Consider the following 24022-nt stretch of genomic DNA (forward strand, 5'->3'; position numbering starts at 1 on the left):
CTTCTGTCTTCCGTGAACAATTACAAAGAGATTCAACATAGGAATGTTGTGGGTTCCAATCTCACATCTGCCACTTTCAGGCAGAGTACCAGTGGGCAAAAATATTTAATGTCTTTGAACCTTAGTGTAAAATGGAACAATACTACCCACCACCCATCCTGCATGACTGCGACAACAATGTGAGAACTGACATAAAATCACATTAACAATACTGGAACACTGTAAATGCTTGAATGGTTGCTATGACGAGAGAACTGACCGTACACAGAATTACTGAACTGACAGAATGTTTAGCATTTTTCATTCAACACTGTAAGATCAATCCATGTTGTTCCACAAAATAGTCTCACTGCTTCTTAGTATACCTTGTTAATGGACACTCAGTTGTTTCCAACTTTGGGCTATCACAATACATGTTTTTTTGATCAATGTATATATGCATTTCTGTTCGTTACACACAGAGAAACAGAACTGCTGGGTCATAAGTGATATGTTCAACAACTAAAACAGCTTCTGAGATGCTAGTATCAATTTTCTTAATCTGCATGGTTATTAATAGCTATGTTCACTTTATGAAAATTCATCTGCACACTTACGATTTATGAATTGTTTGGTATATACATTTTAATTCAATAAAAAGTTGATTAGGAGTTACTCAGTTTTCCTCAGTCTCTCCCATGTATACGTTATTAAATCTTTGAAAAAAAAGCTCACACACACACAAAAAGAGTATGTGACACACAGCAGATGTTTAAATAGTAGCTGCATGAAACTGTTAGGTCACATTCAGACCAACACAGCTTTCAGAATGAGCCTAAGGAATTAATCCAAATAAAGGAAAAGGAGGGTAAGTCTTCACTGGCAAGGTGGTATTGGATTTAGTTCTTGAAAGAACAGAATTCCAAGAAAAGCATTTAAAACTGGACTTACAGTAGGGCCCTGAAACTTTTTACTGAGGAGCTTTGACTTTGTTCGGTAGTAAGAGGACCACTGAAGGTATTAGAACAATGAACTTAAGCACTATAATTTGTTAAAGCAGCATCAAATGTAATAAACTCCATAAGCATACACACCTGCTTTTTCAATGTACCAGAGAAACAGTGCTACATGTAAAGAAAAAAATCAAACAGAAATATATAATTCTAAGAATTGAGCTTTTCCATTAGAGAGAAGAGTTGCCCAAGCTTGAGTTTCTAGGAATCTATCCTACAAACATACTGACAGATATATGCATGCAAGAAATAACCTTGTAACAACACTGTCAATAGCAAAAAAAAAATTTTACATAACCTAAATGTGCATCAATAGTGAAGTAAATTCTATATGATTCACCCATACCATGGTTTACTATGCACCCTTAAAAGAATGAAGCTTTTTGTGTACGGATAAGGAATCATTTCCAGGATAAACTAGTTAACTAAACAAATTAAATAAATCAAGATGCAGAACAGTTTATACTGTGTGTCACCATATGAAAAGGGATGGGAAATATTTCCCTATTTTCCATATGCAAATATCTTTGTAAGGACAGTTAAGAAATAGCTAGTATCAGTTGCCTATGGGTAGGAGAAATGGGTAGCTAGAGTAATCAGGTTAATATACTATCTAGTTTTTTAAATTTATTTATTTTTGGCTGCACTGGGTCTTTGTTGCTGCACGCAGGCTTTCTCTAGTTGCGGCGAGCGGGGGCTACTCTTCATTGTAGTGTGCGGGCTTCTCATTGTGGTGGCTTCTCTTGTTGTGGACCACGGGCTCTAGGCTCACAGGCTTCAGCAGTTGTGGCATGAGGGCTCAGTAGTTGTGGCTCGCGGGCTTAGTTGTTCTGCGGCATGTGGGATCTTCCTGGACCAGGGCTCAAACCCATGTCCCCTGCACTGGTCAGGGAAGTCCCACTATATTATCTATTTTAAAAATAAAATTAGGGCTTCTCTGGTGGCAGGGTGGTACTTCCCTGGTGGTCCAGTAGGTAAGAATCCACCTTCCAATGCAGGGGATGCGGGTTCAATCCCTGGTCGGGGAACTAAGATCCCACATGCCCTGGGGCAATTAAGCCCATGTGCCACAACTAGAGAGCCCAAGTGCCGCAACTACTGAGCCCATGTGCTCTGGAGCCGCAACTAAGACCTGACGCAGCCAAATAAACAACAGAAAATTTAAAAAAGATTGTGGGGGTACAAACTGAAATTTCTCCAAAGATATACAAATAAGCACATGAAAAGGTGCTCAGCATCATTAACTCTAAATCAAAACTACAATGGGATACCAGTTCACACCCACTAGAATGGCTAAAAGCAAAGACACACAGTAACAAGTATTAGTGAGGATCAAGAAAAACTAGAGCCTTCATACACTGCTCCTAGAAGTGAAAAGTGATACAGTGTTCTGGAAAACAGTCTAGCAGTTCTTTAGAAAGTCAGAGTTACCATGTGACCCAGCAATTCCATTTTTTGGTAAATATCCTCAAACTTTAAAATAAACATCCACCCAAAACTTGTAAATGAATGTTGACAGCCACAATATTCACAACAGCCAAAAGGTGGAACCAAACCTAAATATCTAAATGCATGCTCCAACATGGATCAACCTTGAAAACTTATGCTAGTGAAAGAAGGCAGAAACAAAAGGCCTCATATGGTATGATTCCATTTATATGAAATGTCCAGAAAGGCAAATCCATGGAAGCACAAAGTAGGTTAGTGGTTACCAGGGGCTGGAGGGAAGAAGAAATGGAAAGCAACTGCTAATGGATTCAGGTGTTTCTTTTAGGGGTGATGAAAACATTCTGGAGTTAGATGGTGACAGCTGAACAACCTTGTGAAAGCTCTCTTTTATATATTAAACTGAAATCACTTGAAATAAGGAGCAAAGGTTACTTTTCATGCAACATACCCACAAAAATTTCCAATTTTCTTTTCACTGCATACTCATTCCTTTAATGGTGCTTGTTTTCTCACTAGTTTACTTACATGCTGTATTTCCTGCTGGCTGGCTCGGTAGTTTTTCTTGGTTAAATTGTCCACCAGGTAGCTGATTTGAGACAAGGCCAGCGAGAGCGAGTCAAGATTCATTGCTGGTTGGGGCGGAAGCAGGCGGCCGAGCCCGGCGCAAAATCACCATTATTCCCCTTTAGTCACCTCAGAGGCAGGTTAATGCTTTCTTTGTAATTAGCCTATATCTGATGTCTGTACAGTGTCTTCAGTTCTTTACCAGGGGTCTTACTCTGTTCTGAAACATGGCACCTGTTAAAAAAAAAAAAAAAAGATATTTTAATTAGTTAATGTTTTATTAGGGTTAAAAAGGGTTAAATAACCATCTTTCCATCTTAATACCTGAAATATCACTAAGCATTTTTTTTAAAAAAGTAAGATGTCTCAACCACTATTGATAAAAGATGCCAAGTTTTAAAAATTAGGTAGGGCTGGTATAAAAAAGAAAAATCACACCCACCCACCCACAAAAAAGTTGTCGTTTTAGCAAGATGTCCTATAATATTTGAGGCTTCTACTCTATCAATTTCAATGATAATTTATACTATCCCCTTTAGAAGCCACAGAAAACTGATTAAGTAAAATTAGGGTCTGTGGAAAGAAACACTCATCTGACATTTTCAATCCCTCTTCTCACACTATCTACAACTTATTTATAAGATCCCATTTATTCACCTTACAACTTATGTATTGCTTCAGAATCAGACAATAGTTTGGTCTTTAAGTTTTATCTTAGGATATATGTTTTCGGTATTTGAACGGCTAGCTTAAAAGTAAGTTAAGGGCCTCAGAACCCAAATTCCTTCCTGCACTAGGAAAATTTAGAAAGGGAAGCTCGAAGCAGCAATATAGCTAAAATGACAGGATGCTTATCATTTTAATTCCAACAACCTGGTGAGTCAGAGGAACATTCTGTATCACAACACAAAAAAACAAACAAAGAACACAAGTGTTTTTAAGAATTCACCAAGTACCACTGCTGAAACAAAAATCTTTGAATCCAAGGAGCTAAGCTTGTCCACAGCTTCATGATCTGAAATCTGCTCATACTTTCATTACCATCAGAACTTACTATGTAAGGTAAAGAAAATTCATGAAGATTAAAAGCCCCTTGGTAAGGGCATTTAAGCCTTTATCTTTAATAACTTATTAACAATGTAGAAAGACTACACTGTCCCTACATTTTTGTTCTGTTTTGTTCATACAAAGCAAAGATTCTACCTATGCTATCCTTTTCCACATCCTCCCTAAAAAAAAAAAAGAGAGAGAATCTTGGGAATGTGGCAAGTTATTTTTGTTTATTCTAAAGTAATAACATATGAGAAGTTAAAGATAAATTGTGTTTATAGCTATCCATTATATGTAACTAAACTTGCTTGCTATAAATTCTTAGAGCAAGCTGTTCCTTCATATTACGATGACAGCATATTTTCTGTATCAGACAATCAAAAATCCAAGTCTGAGAACACACCATAAAACAGAGGACTTATCAGATTGTTAACAACATTATTAACTGGTACCATCTTTTCTGAAACTCAAAGTGGCAATATTGTAAATAAAGAGTTTCTTACACTACCCCTGAACCTAAATTCCACAATTAAGACTGTATCCCTCCATGTATATTGCCTCAACAACTCAAGGAAACAGAGGTTTTGACTGAAATACTGTGTATCATAGCAAAAAGAAAGTGCAGCAAAAAGTAACTGCTTAAATAAATTATGGTATATCCAAACAAGGCAGTTGTTAAAAAGAATGAAGCAAAACTGTGCAGGAAAGATACTCATTAAGACAAAAAAAAAAAGGACACAGATAAGAATTCCCTGGTGGTCCAGTGGTTAGGACTTGGCATTCTCACTGAGTGGCCCCAGGTTCAATCCCTGGCCAGGAAACTAAAGATCCTGCAAGCTGCACGGTGCGACCAAAACACTAAACTAAAACTAAAACAATAAAATAAAACGTTCATTCTTAGTACCAAATATAATTCAAAGTATTTTTAATTTTTACAAGTTGCGTTCAGCTAAAACTGTATTATTCAAAGTATATTATTCACAGGAACAGTAGTTACTTTACACTATATTACACACATCTAATAATTATTATTCACAATTACATACAAAAAGGCAATAGATGATAAGAGTTTGCAAGACATAAAGTTTCTCCTTGCTCAGAATTTGTATCACAAATGCTGACACAGAGGGACAACAGAATCACTTTATCATGAAATAGATGTGATCATAGCCTATTTTAATTATTTTTTTACCTATGGTACAGCACAAATCCAGCAAAACAAGTGTTGAACGACCTTCCAAGAAAATGAATTCCTGATACTTTGGCACTTCAACTTTATCTTCTGATACGAGCCCCATGACAAGGGTTACAACTTCTCCATGTTAACATCTAAAGGCTGTGAAGGAGGGAATTCCCTGGTGGTCCAGTGGTTAGGACGTGGCGCTTTCGCTGCCAGGACCTGGGTTCAATCCCTGGTTGGGCAGCTAAGATCCCACAAGCCTCGAGGCATGGACAAAACAAACAAACAAACAAACAAAAAAGACTGCGAAGGATAAAAACACTAGTGTAACACAAATTTCAACAAGCCAATCGTCATTACATGAGCAAGTTAATGCATTAAACTAATGACCAATTTTGAACCATCACCTTATGAGATCTATTAGTAGGATGACAACATAATTTATTAACCAAACTACGACGCTTCTGAAAATAAAGAGGGTACCATTAACAATTTACACCAAGACAACAGGTATAAACTAGGACACGTGATCACCTTAACCATCCAGAAGCCTTAGACAAGCTGATCCCTCCCTCCAAGATACACCTTTGTTACTTTGTTTCTAAAATGCCATTTCACTGGTCTCTTGTTCTCAGTCTCCTTTACTGGCCCTTCCTTTTTTTGACCTCGCAGTATTGGAGTCCTTGGACTTCTCTATATTCACTTTCTTGATATACTTCAGTCTTATGGCTTTCAAAACCACCTATAGCAATAACTCCTATAAGTTCTATCTCCAACCCAAATTTCTCACGATGTCTAGAAATATATTATTTAATTTCCTAATGACATCTCAAATATTGTACAACATGTTCAAAACTGAACTCCTGGGACTTCCCTGGTGGTCCAGTGGTTAAGACTCTGCACTTCCAATGCAGGGGGCTCGGGTTCGATCCCTGGTCAGGGAACCAAGATCCCACATGCCGCGTGGCACAGCCCAAAAGAAAAAGAGCTCCTGATCTTCACACCCTGCCCCCATAATGTTCCACCCCATATGTGTTTACCCCATCTCAGTTGATACCAACTCTGTCCTTAAAGTTACTCAGGCCAAATTCTTAGACTTCCCACTCCCCATAATCAATCTGTCAAAAAATTCTTTTGGCTCTACCTATAAAATATACACAGAATCCAGTCATTTCTCACCATAGCTATGATAACAAAGCACCATCATTTCTCACTTGGATTACTATGTTAACTTCCTAACTAGTCTTCCTGCTTCCACCCTTGCTCCCTACAAGTCTATTCTCAACACAACAGCCAAAGAAAAAGACTTTTCAAATATTAAAAACTCAGGGCTTCCCTGGTGATGAAGTGCTTGAGAAACCGCCTGTCAGTGCAGGGGACACAGGTTCGATCCCTGGTCCGGGAAGATCCCGTATGCCGCAGAGCAACTAAGCCTCTGTGCGACAACTACTGAGCCTGCGCTCTAGAGCCCGCGAGCCACAACTACTGAGCCCACATGCCACAACTACTGAAGCCCGAGCGCCTAGAGCCCGTGCTCCGCAACAAGAGAAGCCACCAGAATGAGAAGCCCGCGAACCGCAACGAAGAGTAGGCCCTGCTCGCTGCAACCAGAGAAAAACCCGCGCGCAGCAATGAAGACCCAACGCAGCCAGAAACAATAAATAAAATAAATAAATTTATATACATAAAAAAAACCTCAGATAGGTCATCCTGTGCTCAAAACCCTCCACTGACTCAGAATGGAAGCCTGAGCCCTTATAATGGCCTATGAACGAACGCAACTTGATGGAACCTAGCCACCGGTACTCTTCTGGCCTTCCTCTTCTTCACTCCCCCTTCCTCAATCCCCTTTAGCTACAATGGCCTCCTTGCTGCTTCTCCAGCACACTCTCACCTTAGATGCCTCTGCCTGGAATCCTCTTCTTCCAGATACCCAGATGGCTAACTACCTCACTTCTTCAAGTCTACACAAATGTCACCTTCTCAGTGAGGATCACCCTGACCACAAAATTGCAACCCCCACCCTTTTTTCCACATTACATCACCAAACATGGGTAACATTTATATTTGCCCATCTCCTCATATGTAAATTCCATGAAGGCAGTGATCATAATTGTCTATTGTTCACCAACTTATTACAAGCACTACATAGTAGGAGCTCACTACATATTTGAAGAGCTGTAAACTGAAGCTTAGGATTTTGCAACCTATATTTTGACTCTACCAAAAGGCATGGAAACCCACTGAAATTTTCCTAGTCAGAAATAACAATCACACGAGAGGAAATAACAATCACATGAGAGTAAATAACAGATGATTTTTAATTTAATTGCCTCAGTAGCATACACTACCAAGTTGTTAAGACCCTTCTAAGTAACCTTTAGCATCATAATGTGTATATATAAATTGAGTCACAATGTTTTATAGAACATGTTTCTTGAAATATGTTAAATGCAAAGCTATAAAGTGACTATTCAACAGCTTTCCACTAAAATGTTTAGATGTTAAATTCTTTCAAGATCACTAAATTTGAGATTCCAAGATATTCCTTAACTGTAAGGAATTTGTGGCCCAGGAGCATTCTATTTGTATATGCAGTGCCTAGTATTGGTCTCCATAATACACCAGGGACTCAGAGACTTTAAATAATTATTAATTTCCTATCAAGGCAAAGTCTTAAAGAACAGTTCAAAAACAGCTACCACTTCAATAGGCCTCCTTATCTTCATTATTAAAAATGTACACAGGCATAGTCTTCCAAAACCCCAAAGGACTTGTTATCACAGAGCTGGGATTTCAACAGTGGAAACAATAATAGCAACAATCTTGCAACAAAAACACTAAATCCTTCCAAGCAGTAATTCTACTACTGTTATTCCCCCCAGCATTTCTCAATTTAACACTATGAATGAAAGGGCACTGACATTTGACAGCAATATACTATAAGACAGCTGTTACCTGAACAGTGATAACAAAAAATCTCCCAAAGATATGGTTGTATAAAAAGTAAAACAGCAATTCTGGAAGACTGTTTAAATGTGTTCTCAGTATTTTTCCTAATATTTAAAATTTTAGAAACAATCTATATCCGTCAGTGAAGGATTATCTACCTACATGCAATGGAATCCCACCCAACATGTGAAAGACATTTAAAACGCAGTTTTGCTGTAAACATTCACTACACACTGGAAAATGAAAGAAAGCTTATAAAATGGTATGTAGACGTCCAACTTATGTAAAATTACTTCACATTTTAACTGGAGAACACTACACAGTATTACAAATTGTTTCCTAAACACCCAATCTAAGGAATACAGAAGCAGTTGTGGTTTATAGCTAATCCTCTAAGTGTTATGTAAAAGAATACCCATGACACTGACTGAAAAGCTGCAGTACTCTGAACAGCATGATCCCATCCCATAAACACATCCATGTTAACATGTGCAAAAAAATAAGCTCTAGATTAACAGAGATTACAGAGAGGATTTCACTTAAAATTCCATTTTTACAGAAGTCCAAGAAATCTATACACTTCATACATGTAACATATGCACAATGTTATTCACTGCAGCAATATTTATCACAGCAAAGGAATGGCCGTGAGTTAGTGACTGGTGAATAAACATCTTGGACTATGTACAAAGTAGTCTACCCTTTGTTTAAGCTTTAATTTCTATATATATGCTACTTTTTGTTTTGTATATATGCATACATATATGTAGTTGCTTTTTTGCAAAAAATACACAGGAAAGATCAGACATAAACTAATAAAAAGTTACCTATACTGGAGTGGGTGAGAACTGGGTAGATGACATAGAAATCAGAACAAAAATTCACAGCTTGTATCTTTTATATGGTTTTGACTTTTGAACCATATTTACGTTTGAAATTTAATTAAATAAGATAAAAACTAATATCAAGCACAAAGAATGAACTGGAATATCAAGCTGATAACAAAGAACACAGTGAAAACAAATATTTCAAGTAACTACTGAACACAGTATCTGAACAACCCTTGATGTACAGTGGGATATATTTTTAAGGACAGAGAAAATTCAAAGAAATTTGACTCAATAAGCTTACTGTTAGCAATAATATTTCATTGCAATTTTAAGCTACTTTTATATATTACTGGATACAGCAAATAAATTAATAGGAATCCAGATTCAGTGCAGATCAATGTAGTAAAGATGAAACTTTTAAAAACCTGAAATATTTTATTCAAAATAGAAGTATCAACAGGAACTCATTTTTAAAATTTCCTAATTGAGTCTAATAAAACATACTAGATTGTACAATAAAAACTACAAAACTGTTTAAAGAAATCAATAGAAAGATGACAGGAACAGGGGACATTCCCTGGTGGTGCAGTAGTTAAGAATCCGCCTGCCAGTGCAGGGGCCACGGGTTCAAGCCCTGGTCCAGGAAGATCCCACATGCCGTGGAGCAACTAAGCCCTTGTGCCACAACTACTGAGCCCATGTGCCACAATTACTGAAGCCCGCACACCTAGAGCCTGTGCTCTACAACGGGAGAAGCCACCGCAATGAGAAGCCTGCGCACCACAACGAAGAGTAGCCCCCACTCGCTACAACTAGAGAAAGCCCGTGCGCAGCAACCAAGATCCAATGCAGCCAAAAATAAATAAATAAGTAAACTTTAAAAAAAGACAGGAACAAATGGAAGGACATTCCATGTTCATGCATTGAAAGAGTTAATATTGTTAAAATGTCCCGGCTACCCAAAGCCATCTACAGATTCAACACAATCCTTATCAAAATTCCAATGCATTTTCCATAGGGGGAAAAAAAAAATCCTAATTTTTTTTTTTTTTTTTTTTTTGGCGGTACGCGGGCCTCTCACTGTTGTGGCCTCTCCCGTTGCGGAGCACGCTCAGCGGCCATGGCTCATGGGCCTAGATGCTCCGTGGCATGTGGGATCTTCCCGAACCGGGGCACGAACCCGTATCCCCTGCATCAGCAGGCAGACTCTCAACCACTGCGCCACCAGGGAAGCCCAAAAAATCCTAAAATTTTTATGAAACCACAAAAGATCCTGAATAGCCAAAGCAATCATAAAAAAGAAAAAAACCAGGGACTTCCCTGGTGGCACAGTGGTTAAGAATCTGCCTGCCAATGCAGGGGACACGGGTTCAAGCCCTGGTCTGGGAAGATTCCACATGCCGTGGAGCAACTAAGTCCATGCGCCACAACTACTGAGCCTGAGCCTGCACTCTAGAGCCCGCAAGCCACAACTACTGAGCCCACGTGCCTAGGGCCTGTGCTCTGCAACAAGAGAAGCCACAATGAGAAGCCCACGCAAACCACAACGAAGAGTAGCCCCTGCTCGGTGCAATTAGAGAAAGCACTCACGCAGCAATGAAGACCCAACGTGGCCAAAAATAAATAAATTTATTTATTAAAAAAAAGAGAACCTACAGAAAGGGAGACAATATTTGCAAACCATGTATCAGATAAGGGGTTAATATTCAAAGTTCATAAAGAACTCATTCAACTCAATAACACAAAAACAAAACACATGTGATTTAAAAATGGGCAGAGGAACTAAGTAGACAAAGATGACATCACAATAGCCAACAGGTACATTAAAACTCTAATCCTCAGGGAAATGCAAATCAAAACCACGGTATCACCTCACACCTGTAAGAATGGCTATCAATAGGAAGACAAGAGGTTAAGTGTTGGCAAGGATGTATAGGAAAGGGAACCCCTATGCACTGTTCGTGGGATTATAAACTGGTTCAGTCACTATGGAGAACAATGTGGAGGTTCCTCAAAAAATTAAAAACTACCATACAATCCAACAATCCCACTTCTGCATATACATCCAAAGATGAAAATAGGTTATCAAAGAGATATCTGTACTCCCATGTTTATTGCAGTATTATTCACAATAGCCAACATATGGAAACAACCTAAGTGTCCATCAATGGATGAACGTATAAAGATGCAGGATATACAGCGGACCCTTGAATGACACAGGTTTGAACTACGTGGGTCCACCTATACGCAGGTTTTGTCAGTAAATATGTACTATGGCACTACACAATCTGTGGTTAGATGTGGAACTGCACATAATGACACCAACTGTAAAGTTATATGTGGGAACTGATGCCCCTAATTCCACATTGTTCAAGAGTCAACTCTGTATACAATGGAATTCTGTTCAGCCATGAGGGGGAAAAAACATCCTGCCATATGCTGTAACATGGTTGGGTCCTGAGGACATTATGCTAAGTGAGATGAGTCAGACAAAGACCATGACTTCCCTTCTATTCCACAAAGAACCTCCCCCCCCCACCTAACTTATAGATACAGAGAGGTGATAACTGATTGATGGTTTCCAGAGGTATGCATGTATTAAATTTTTATGTGAAGGTGGTCAAAAGGTACAAGATTCCAGTTATAAAGTAAATAAGTCCTGGGGATGTAATGTACAACATCTAGAATGTACAACTTTTAGAATAAATCTTGAAAGTCAGGAAAAAAGGAAAAAACAGATTTTTTCATAACTCTGTGTGGTGATGTTTAGATTTATTGTGATCATTTTGAAATATATGCAAATTTCAAATCATTATGTTGTACACCTGAAACTAATATAGTATGTTGAGCATCTTAATAAAAAATAAATTAAGGGACTTCCCTGGTGGCGCAGTGGTTAAGAATCCACCTGCCAGCCAATGCAGGGGACACGGGTTCGAGTCCTGGTCCGGGAAGATCCCACATGCCATGGAGCAACTAAGCCCACGTGCCAAAACTACTGAGCCTGTGCTCTAGAGCCTACAAGCCACAACTACTGAGCCCATGCGCCGCAACTACTGAAGCCTGTGTGCCTAGAGCCCGTGCTCCACAACAAGAGAAGCCAACGCAAAGAAAAGCCTGTGCGCTGCAATGAAGACCCAGAGCAGCCAAAAATAAATAAATAAAATAAATTTATTTAAAAATTAATTAATTAAAATGTTAAAAAAATTGAACTTGAAAAAACCAAGTGGAATGGTGGTTACCAGGGGTGGGGGACTGGGTGTTTAAAGGTACACACTTGCAACTAGTAGATAAATAAGTCCTGGAGATCTAATACATAGTACAGTGATTACACACAACAAAACTGTATTATAAACATTAAATCTGCTAAGATCTTAACTGTCCCCACCACTAGAAGAAAGGATGATAATTATACATTGATAGAGGTGTTAGCTAACAGTACAATGGCAATCATATTGCAATATAAATGTATCAAATCAATGTGTTATACACCTTAAATGATACCCCAAAAGCAATGAGCCCATCTAACTTCTGGATCATGGTTTCTAAATACTAAAAAGAACCAAGGTTCCTTGGAGATATGACTAACAAGGAAGATGCAAGGTGAGTTTGGCTCATCCTATGACAAAAATAGGAAACACTTAAAAATTTCGTCAGAGAGAAATGAGCCAATTAAAAGGATTCTTCTAATTTTGGGTCTATCTGAGCACCAAAAGGAACTTATAAGCAATGTTTCTATAATCTTCCCTAAATGCAGCATCATTTAGAAATGCTTGAGGGAACAAAACATAGAAATAATCTGGTGATTTTACTATTGCCAATCTGTATACTCTAAATTGTTGATTTATCTCAAACATATATATTTTTGAATCCACACACACTGGTGATCAAGTTTACTTTTTGCAGCCACAAATTTCTTTCTACGAATTCTAAGTTGTTCATATGTGTGCAGATGAAGAAAATTCCAAACAGTTAAGCATCCTGACATAAACAGAAGATTAAATGAAAATGTGTTACCTAAATCTGAAATTTCAGTAAGCCACTATGGATAAAAGTTCCTTCCAATAAATCATAGGGTAAAAAAATTGACTACAACTATAATACAGTGAATAAGAATCCCTAAATCCATGATTATACTTAAAGAGGAAGGACAAGATGCACCAGAAAGGTGCTGGCTAACAAATTTAGAAAGTATAAAAGAAAAATAAAGTTACCATTGTGTAATACCCCTGACCAGTATAAAAACTGATTCAGGCAAGAATCACCAATGCCTAAAAATCCTAAGGTGGGACATTTGTACAGTATTACCCACTAATTACAAAGGGAAAGAAATGTTCCTCTACCATAGAGATATGACTGTCACTACCTTAAGTAAATGATCAAGTTACTAATGGTGAGACTACCCAACAAATGTGCCTACTGATGTGTTGCAATGTGAAGTGTCACTTTGGAGTATTCTTGCCAAAGATGGCTAACATAAACCTAACCACACCTCTACACCTATCAATTCACAGGAAATAAAGGGTTTAAGGAACAAGTTTAACTATACATGAGAACCTAATCAGACAAATCCAAGTGTTGGATTATTCTACCAGACCACTGGCCTACACTCGCGAGCCAGAAAGTCAGGAAGAGAGAGGAGAAAGTGGGGTCTGTTCTAGATTACAAAACCAAAATGAAAAGGTTTAACGTGAACAGTAATCTGAGCTTGATTCAAAAAAGCTATAAAAGGGTGGTCCAGTGATTAAGACTCCACGCTCCCAATGCAAGGGGCCCAGCCAGGTTCGATCCCTGGTCAGGGAACTAGATCCCACATGCCGCAACTAAGAGACCACGTGCCCTCAACTAAGACCTGCCGCAGCCAAATAAATAAATAAATATTTTTTTAAAAAGCTACAAAAGATATTCTTGAGGCATCTGGGGAAGTTTTTAAACTGACTGGATATTATAAAAGTATTTAATATTCTGGGAGGGATAAATTGGGAGACCGGGATTGACATATACACACTACTATATACAAAAAAGGTCACTAATAAGGACTTACTGTATAGCACAGGGAACTCTACTCAACATTCTGTAATGGCCTATATGGGAAAGGAATAAGTGGATATATGTATGTGTATAATTGATTCACTTTGATGTATACCTGAAACTAACACAACATTGTAAATCAACTATACTCTAATATAAGGTTTTTTAAGTATTTAATATTCTTAGATGTAGTATGACTATGCCAGAAAGTCTTAACTTGTAGGAGATACATGCCGAAACATCTGGGATCAAATACTTCAGTAAAAATATAAAAATATAGAGAAAATAAACATGGCAAAACGTTAACTGTTTAATCTAGGAAGAAGTTATGGGATTGTTCACTGTATTATTCTTTGCATTTTTCTGTACGTGTGAAATTTTTCTTAACAAAACTGAGGATGGGGGCATGTATTACCTTTATAATTTAAAGCAGGAATTACAAGCACGTGATAGGATTTCCAAAAATTCACTTTGTACTCAAGTGTATTTTAATTTTTACAAGTATATGGTAATTTTTACAAAATGAAAATTTAAGCTAAGTTTAAGCAATTTTTAAAATAATTCAAAATTTAAAGCCATAATACCAGTAACTACACATAACACAAGGGTAAATGACCTTGAATAAGTGATGAACCTCTATGCTTCCCCCTCCCCATTGGTAAAATTAGGCCTCAACTATATCACAGCTTTCCCAAAGGGTTTATCTTTAAGAGGCAGGAGGTGTAGCAGGGATAAGGATCTCCTAAGCCCTCAAGGCAACAACAGGAGGTATCCATTACAAGCACAGTGGATGATGCTCTATCACCTCAACATCAGCTTTAACAGCTAGCTAAAAAGTAAGCAACTATCAAATCTTTTCAGTGGAGCTGATGGAGAAGTTTACAAACCACATGCTAAAGGAGTACAGCCAGGCAGACCAAATTGGTACTGACTGGTCCAGAGTGATGATATGGTAAAGCTGAGTGGTTGGCTTCTGACAGGAGCAATTAATACCCTTAAATCTCTTGTCTTCTCTGTTAAAGTGGCATCCAAGACAGCTGCAATGCTGCTATGCACACAAACTCTCAAATTAAAGCTTCATCTTTACTTTCACATCATTTTTAATGTTGGGCTCAAAATACATTCACATTTTTCTAAAGGTATTACATTTTGTCAATAAAAAAGGATGAGCCTTGGGCTTCCCTGGTGGCGCAGTAGTTGACAGTCTGCCTGCCGATGCAGGGGACACAGGTTCATGCCCCGGTCCGGGAAGATCCCACGTGCCGCAGAGCGGCTGGGCCTGTGAGCCATGACCGCTGAGCCTGCGTGTGCTCCGCAACGGGAGAGGCCCAACAGTGAGAGGCCCGCGTACTGCAAAAAGGCTCGGGGAAAAAAAAAGCTCGAAAAAATGTTTTAAATGTATCACATATTTATTTATGCAAATGAGGCTTCTCTTTGATGATGACTGTCAACAATTTGGAGACTGTTAAAATGTATGTAGCCTTTTCAAGCATAAAACCGACATAAACCTGATTACAGAAACAAGCTCAAATTCATTAAACTTTGAAAATATTTTTAATTGAAAAAGTTTACTATTATCATCCCTTATTTTATCAGGATTATGCAAAATGTCAAATGCTCCTTTTCCATTTCGCTCCAGTGTACCATAAAAATCATCTGCTAGAGGTGGCCCTCCTATTAATTCAAACATTTGAGCCTAACCATATACCATGTACATAACTTTAGATGCTATAGAAAACACAAAAGTAAACACTGATCTCAAGGGGCTTAACAGAATACATAATTTACTGTAATGCTTGCAACTAAGGCAACTGTATATAAGAACTGGGAGAAGAAAGAGAGGTATTTAAAATGCTGATTCCTGGGAATTCCCTGGCTATCCAGTGTTTAGGACTCTGAGCTTTCACTGCCGTGGGCAGGGGTTCAATCCTTGGTCAGGGAACTAAGATCCTGCAAGCTACGCAGCATGGCCAAAAAAAAATAATTAAAAAATTAAAAGTAAATAAAATGCTGATTCCTAAGCATTACCCTACACCAAAAGAGTCAAAATCTTTAGGGAAAGACAACAGGACACTGCATTTTAAACTCTGGAGGTGGGCTTCCCTGGTGGCGCAGTGGTTGAGAGTCCGCCTGCCGATGCAGATGACACGGGTTCGAGCCTGGGTCCGGGAAGATCCCACATGCCGCGGAGTGGCTGGGCCCGGGAGCCATGGCCGCTGACCCTACGCAGGCTGAGCCTCTGCAACGCGAGAGGCCACAACAGTGAGAGGCCTGCAGAACCGCAAACAAAACAAAACAAAAAACTCTGGAGGTGATTCTTATGCATTTTAAAGTTAGAAAACCACTGACTTTACAAATAGCTCTGGGATTAGTTTAAGAGAAGTATAGCTTGAGGCAACCTCTTGCTACTAAGATAAGGAAAGCCCCTCCCACTGATTCCTTTTTCTCCCCTTTATTTCTTTCAGCTGGACCAAAGACATGTCTAAAGACACTTTGGTTTCCCATAGCAACCTTAATAGTTACCACCTAACTTGCTCTAGGTTTAAGTACCAATAGGTACCTTAAGAAGCCAAACAGACCAGACCAAAGGCTATCAGTTTATTGAACCCCCAACTTCCAGTATTAAAAATACATAGAATTCTGAGGTCTACTAATACCAAAGTCTGACTTTGAAAATTCCCAAGTCTTAAAAGTAGCATCCTGATTAGAAGAAGCTGAGTTGAGCCTTCTTCTCTCATTCATTTTCTCCAATTATGGAAATGTTCCACAACAGCACTGTTCAATGTGGCAGCTACTAACCACATGTGGCTACTTGAAATGTGGCTAGGGTGACTGAATTTTTAATATTTTACTTAATTTTAACTAATCTTAGTATAAAATTAGGGACTTCCCTGGCGGTCCAGTGGTTAAGACTCCACGCTTCCAATGCAGGGGGCTCAGGTTCGATCCTGGTTGGGGAATTAAAATACCACATGCGTTGTGGTGTGGCCAAAAAAAAAAAGGCCACATGTGGGTACTGTTACCATAATTGACAAAGTTGCAAAGTACTAATGGCCCATATAAATCAGGGAAAAGTATGTACTCTAGCATCCAGAAGCAACCATTACTAATTTTCCCAGATGTCCCACTTCTTCCTTTGGTTTTAAGAGAGCTCACTACTTTCTACAGAACTTCATGACCAACTAAGCACTAACTTAAAACAAAATACATACCCTGATATTTAATATTCCTCCAGGAGGCAGGGACTCTAGATTTACACTGCACAGTTCCAAGCCATTCATCCAAAATGTTGGCTCACTTATTAAAATTTCAGTTATAATTACTGTGTACATAATAGGATAACTTATAGGAGCATAATCACAACAAACACTTAAATACTAGAATTGTTCTAAGCATTTTACATACAGTTGACCCTTAAACAGGGGTTTGAAATGAGAGGATCCACTTATTCGTGGATTTTTTCAATACAGTACTATATCCAAAGTTGTTTGAATCTATGAATAAAAAGAGCCAACTGTAAAGTTACCCGTGAAATTTTGACTTCAAAGCTGTTGGTGCTCCACCTCTCATGCTATTCAAGGGTCAACTATATTAGTGTATTTAAACCTGATAACTCGTTGAGGAAGATATTATCTCAACTTTAAAGTTTAACTTGCAGCTACTAATACAGTTGTGAAGACATGATAATAATAGAGCAATAGATGTATGATTTTTAAAACTTGTATTATAACTTCAAAATCAATATTTTAAGAGTGTAATTGTTTTGGGGTTCTTTTTTGTGGTTTTTTTTGGCTGTGTTAAGTCTTCGTTGCTGCGCGCGGGCTTTCTCTAGTTGCTTCATTGCGGTGCGCAGGCTTCTCACTGCAGTGGCTTCTGTTGCGGAGCATGGGCTCTAGGCACGTGGGCTTAGTAGTTGTGGCACACTGGCTTAGGCCGGCTTAGCTGCTCCACAGCATGTGGGATCTTCCCAGACCAGAGATCGAACCTGTGTCCTCCTGCATTGGCAGGCAAATTCTTAACCACTGTGCCACCAGGGAAGTCCCTAACTTTTAATGCCATTTCCTGATATAAATATCTCCAACCTTACAGAAAGTGATGAATAGTAAGAGCTTTAGGTCCCTAAACCCCCATCTCTGCACTTTGTCTTTTAACTCATTTCTTTTTCATCCAGGAAATGACCAACTCTTTATTTTTTTAAGATTTACTTTATTATTTATTTAATTTATTTTTTGGCTGCTTAGAGTCTTAGTTGCGGCACGTGGGATCTTCCGCTGAGGCATGCAGGATCTTTTGTTGCGGCGCGCGGGCTTCTCTTCCGTGGCGTGTGGGTTTTCTCTCTAGTTGTGGCGGGCAGGATCCAAGGTGCATGGGCTCTGTAGTTGTGGTGCGCAGGTTCCAGAGCATGTGGTCCCTGTAGTTTGCGGCACACAGACTCCCTAGTTGAGGCCTGCGAGCTCAGTGGCCCCGAGGCATGTGGGATCTTAGTTCCCTGACCAGGGATCCAACCCACGTCCCCTGCTTTGCAAGGTGGGTTCTTTACCACTGGACCACCAGGGAAGTCCCAGACCAACTGTTTAAAATGTATCAACTGAGAACTGCCTAGGTATCCATCAAAAGGGCACTGGTTAAGTAAATCATAAAATGGAATATCATTTAACGCTAATAAAAAGAAGCTAGAAAGGTTGGAAATATCTATTAGGGTTTTTAAAAGCAAGTGACATGTTGTATGTATGTCCTTATACGCAGAGTATCTAGAAGGATACAAACAGTAACCATAAATGAAAAGTTAGATGAAAGAAGCTGAAAAGGAAATTGAACTTTTTTCCCCCACTGATAGAAAAGTAATTTTAGGGCTTCCCTGGTGGTGCAGTGGTTACGAATCTGCCTGCCAATGCAGGGAACATGGGTTCGAGCCCTGGTCCGGGAAGATCTCACATGCCACGGAGCACCTAAGCTTGTGTGCCACAACTACTGAACCTGCGCTCTAGAGCCCGCAAGCCACAACTACTGAGCCCACTCACAACTACTGAAGCCCATGCACCTAGAGCCCGTGCTCCACAACAAGAGAAGCCACCGCAATGAGAAGCCCGCACACTGCAACAAAGAGTAGCCCCAGCTCGCCACAACTAGAGAAAGCCCGCGCGCAGCAACCAAGACCCAAAGCAGCCAAAAAAAAAGAGAGAGAAAAGAAAACTTAGGTCAATAAAGTTTGTTTGTTTGCATATTCTAAGGTTCTCTATACAGAATCCCAATCTATAGAGGTCTGAACCTCAGTCACTGTGCAGAAGAGTTAATTTAACATAGAAGGCCTGAGGCTGCTATACTTAGGAAGGCTTGCCAGGTTGGCTCTTGGCCGGTGTCAGAATTTGGATTTTGAGAGAACGAATTCCCACTCCCAGAACTAATAAGAGTGGCTCACTGTGCCTAAACTGTACCCAAAAACGTGGTTTATGTTGAACACCTGCTTTCCCTCTGGGAACCTGGAATTTTGCTATGTGGTAGGCAGAAGGTGCCTACATGACCAACCTAGGCACTGAGTTTCTAATAAGCTTCCCTGCCAGGAGGCATTTCATACACATATGCTGTCACAATTGCTGGAGGAATTAAGTAGGTCCTGTGTGACTCCACTGGGAGAGGCACTAGAAGAGGCTCATGCTTGGGAGAATGAGCCTAGTTTTCTCTGGACTCCACCCCACATGCATTTTCCCTTTCCTGATTTTGCTTTGTATCCTTTTGCTGTAATAAATCATAACCCTGAGTACAACCATATGCCAAGTCCTGTGAGTCCTTCTAGTGACTGAACCTGAACCTGGGGATGGTAGTCCTGGGGGACCCCCACACACACTCATCCTGTTACTAGCCAAGAGGAAAAGCCTTCTGAAGGTAACTGGGACTCATTTTGTGGGTTTCTTCTCTAGTATGTGCAGAATCCATTTCAGAATTTTGCATTTTATCATAAAGACAATCCTGGAAGCTATTTGGATTGCCTTAGATATGTTTTAGGGAATAGGGAAGTGGCAGAGTCTGATTAGATAATCATCAAATCTGTTTCCTCTTCCTGGATAAACAGCTAGACTATATTTCTCAGCCTCTTGCACAGGTGTGGCCAACAAACTAAGTTATACCCAATGAAATGTAGGCCAAATATGATACCAGCCACTGGTCCATAAAACCTCCTACTCACAACCCTCTGGTTCTTTCACCAAGCACCAGCTATGAACAGAACTCCTAACACCTAGAGGAGGGTGGCACCAAAAGATGGAAGGAGTCTCGGTTCTTGAATTACTGCATAGAAGGTAACCTAAATGAACACTCTCAATGAAAGTTATCTGAGGAAAGTTATCTGAGTATAAACGTCTACTTTGCTAAGCCACTGATACCTTGGGGTTGTTTGTTACAACCCTAGCCTGCTTTTGCCTACCAAAAGAAGACATGATTGGGTGAAAACTTTTAGAAGTTACTCTTGACAATGTGAAACACTGAGAAAGAAGAGTAGGTCACAGAGAAATTAAGACTATCAGTGGGAAAAAGAAGTGAATGCACTCAAGAGGGAACTGCAAGGATTCTAAAACTGTGAAGAATAAGGAAAGAAGTGAATAAAGAGAAGGAATCAAACACACCTTTCCAGACTAAGCAGCTGGGTTCCACTCACTCCTGACATGAAACAACTGAGGAAGACAAAGTGTGAAGGGCAAGAAAGATAATGAGGCATGCCTTGAGTAAAGCGTACAGATGAAATCCACTGGGCAGTTAGATTTACAGTCTGGAGCATGGAAAGTGTGGGCTGCTAATAACACATCTCAGTGTCATCAACATATAGATGATAGCATGGGAGAACTATAGAAATGAGAATAAGAGAGGGCCTATAGAGTAGCAGTTCCCCAACCTTTTTTGGCACCAGGGACCAGTTTTATGGAAGACAATTTTTCTACTGGGGGGCGGGGGGGATGGTTCGGGCAGTAATTTTGAGCAAAGGTTCAGGTGGTAATGCGAGCTATGATGGGGAGAAGCAGATGAAGCTTCTCTCACTTGCCCACCACTCAACTCCTGCTGTGTGGTGGGGAGGGGTTGGGGACCCCTGCTATAGAGAGTCCTAAGGAAGCTTAGCACTTAAGGGAAGGTGAAAAAAAACAACCCAAAACAGAGGAACTCAAAAACTAAAAACAGGGACTTCCCTGGTGTGCAGTGGTTAAGACTCTGAGCTCCCAAATGCCGGGGACCCAGTTCGACCCCTGGTCAGGGAACTAGATTCCACATGCATGCTGCAACTAAGGAGCCCACATGCCTGCCTGCGTGCCACAACTAAGGAGCCCAGGAGCTGCAACTAAGACCTGGCACAACCAAATAAATAAATATTACCAAAAAAAAAAAAAAAAACCCTAAATACAGAACTACTATATGATCCAGCAATTCCACTCCCAGGTATATGTCAGAAGAAAATTAAAACACTAGTTCGAAAAGATACATGCACCTCAATGCACATAGCAGCATTATTTATAACAGCCAAGATATGGAAGCAATGTAAGTGTCCATCAACGGAGGAATATATAAAGTAGATGTGCCCATTTATATACACACATATATAAAATGGACTATTACTCAGGCATAAAAAAAATGAGGGACTTCCCTGGTGGTCCAGTGGTTAAGACTCCATGCTCCCACTGCTGGGGGTGTGGGTTCAATCCCTGGTCGGGGAGCTAAGATCCCACATGCCATGTGGCTCAACCAAAAAAAAAAAAAAAAGAAATTCTGCCATTTGCAACAACGTGGATGGACCTACAGGGTATTATGCTTAGTGGAGTCAAAGACAAATACTGTATGCTATCTTATATGTGAAATCTTAAAAAAAACACAAATGAATATAACAAAACAGAAACAGATTCACAGACAGAACAAACTAGTGGTTAAAGGTTGGAGACGGATGGGAGAAGGGGCAAGACAGGCGCAAGAGATTAAAAGGTACAAGCTACTATGTATAAAATAAATAAGCTCTAAGGATATATTGTACAGCACAGGGAATACAGCCAATATTTTACAGTAATTTTAAATAGAGTATAACCTCTAAAAACATTGAATCACTACGTTGTACACCTGAAACTCATATAACATTGTAAATCAACTATACTTCAAAAAGAAAAAAACAAAGGAAGTCAAAAAGGGAAATAAAGAGTGGACAGAGAGGTGGAAGAAACAGTGATTAATATCAGAAACCAAGGAGAGTCCTCTTCTTAATGGTAATAAGTAAAACCTAGAAACAGACAGCATCCCTAAGAGAGCTCCAAGGAAGAATCTTTGTCCACTGTGGTAGGCAGCCTCTAAAATAACCCCAATGATCCCTGCCTAATATTTACTTACACCTTTAAGTAATCTGCTCCCCTTAAGTGTGGGCTGGACTTTAAACGTGGCTTGTGGGCTGGACTTTAAACGTGGCTTCAAAATAAGAGAACAGAAAGCCATTTCCAAGATTAAGTTACAAGAAGACTGACTTCTGTCTGGTTTACCTCTCTCCGAGCCTGTGCTCTGACAGAAAGAAGCAAGCAGTCATGTTGTGAGTAACCCTGTGGAGAGGGCAATGTGGCACAGAACTGATATGTCCCAAACAATAGCCGGCAAGGATCTGAGACCTGCCAACTGCTACATGAGTAAGCTTGTACCCTTCAGACCCTTCTCACTACCCTTCAGACATGAGATGAGTATGGCCTGTGAATACTTGCACTGCAACTTTGTGAGAGACACTGAGTCAGAAGCATCTAGCCAGGTTGTGCCTGTGAAATAATAAAAAGCAAAGAAGCTTTAAACAGCTAAATTTGGAGGTCATTTGTTGTACAGCAACTGATAACTAATACATCCGTAATAGTCTATGAAAACCATGGGGGAGAGATCTTATGACATACATTTGGCAGTATAAAAAAAAAAAGAAACTATTATAAATTATCAGAATTACCAACTAGGAGATCCCTAATACCTTCAAGACCGGGACGTTAGTGGTCAGGAGGACAAAACCATAAGGTAATAAGACCAGGGCCTAGCTCAAGCCCCAGCCCCTCTGAAACCTTCCAAACACATCAGATTGTCTACAGGTTGATGTGCTGATCTACCTTCCCTTCCCTTCCCTTCAGTATGCATGACACATACTGTTAAAATTTAATCACACTGTTCTCTATTGTTTCATGTGTATTATCCTTTTCATCAGTGCCTGGGGACATACTTTGGGTTTATTCCCTATCTCTTCTTTGCCACCACTCCCAACCAAACAACCAGCTTTGAGGGCATCAAAAATTTTCCATAACCCTGCTAAATAAGTCCAATACCATATTCAGTTTCTAGGTCCCTAAAATACAATTTGACTAGACTTAACAGAAAACAAAATGTAGTCGAAGTTTGGTAAATTTCTTCTACCTTCATCACCCATCAAAGGTGGAGATACTTTTCCATAATCTCATTTCAGGTTGGTTTGTCTTTAATTGTGATAGCATCACTATCTTATGTATCACTTACAAACTTTATTTGGCAGTTTTTTTTCTGACATGATACATCCCAATTTCAGAGGTGTTAAAATGTTAAAAATTTCTTTTAGAATCAGTGAAATACGGTATTCCTTTTCCATATGTAGTGTTTTCACATATGCTGCTGTAAAATTAAAATAATTTTAAGTAAACTTGTGACTTACCCCAACAATAGTTGGATAAAAGTTAAGTAAAATAACCCTGACAACAAATATGAACCCCAAAAGGGTATTTATACTGGTATTTATAAACTAGAGGGCAATATCATCTCCAAAAGCATTTTGAAAGGGAGAGCCACTGGTATTCAATGAGAATTAGAGATGCAATAAACATCTTGCAAGGAAGGAGGACAGCACCACCAATAAACTATTCTGCCCAAACATCAATAGTGTCCTTATTGAGAAAACAGCTTTTGCATCCACTTTCTGCAGGTGGGCCCTACATGCAAACACCTCAAGTTTGGCTTCC

General features: G+C 39.4%; 1 protein-coding gene and 1 non-coding gene across 7 annotated transcripts in view; one reads left to right on the top strand and one right to left on the bottom strand.

Annotated features, from left to right (window-relative positions):
• Positions 1-24022, bottom strand: part of CNOT1 (CCR4-NOT transcription complex subunit 1) — a 101125-nt gene that overhangs the window by 70849 nt on the left and 6254 nt on the right. For all 6 annotated transcript variants that reach the window (XM_067718257.1, XM_067718254.1, XM_067718258.1 and 3 more), the window contains exon 2: positions 2967-3239. In XM_067718257.1, coding sequence (XP_067574358.1) covers positions 2967-3068 — 102 coding nt within the window. In that variant the 5' untranslated portion in view covers positions 3069-3239. The remainder of the gene's footprint in view (positions 1-2966; positions 3240-24022) is intronic.
• Positions 6107-6179, top strand: TRNAG-UCC (transfer RNA glycine (anticodon UCC)). The gene has a single exon. It is a non-coding gene; the product is annotated as a tRNA-Gly (tRNA).

This window comes from Pseudorca crassidens, chromosome 20 (assembly GCF_039906515.1).
Source record: "Pseudorca crassidens isolate mPseCra1 chromosome 20, mPseCra1.hap1, whole genome shotgun sequence".
NCBI classification, from domain to species: domain Eukaryota; kingdom Metazoa; phylum Chordata; class Mammalia; order Artiodactyla; family Delphinidae; genus Pseudorca; species Pseudorca crassidens.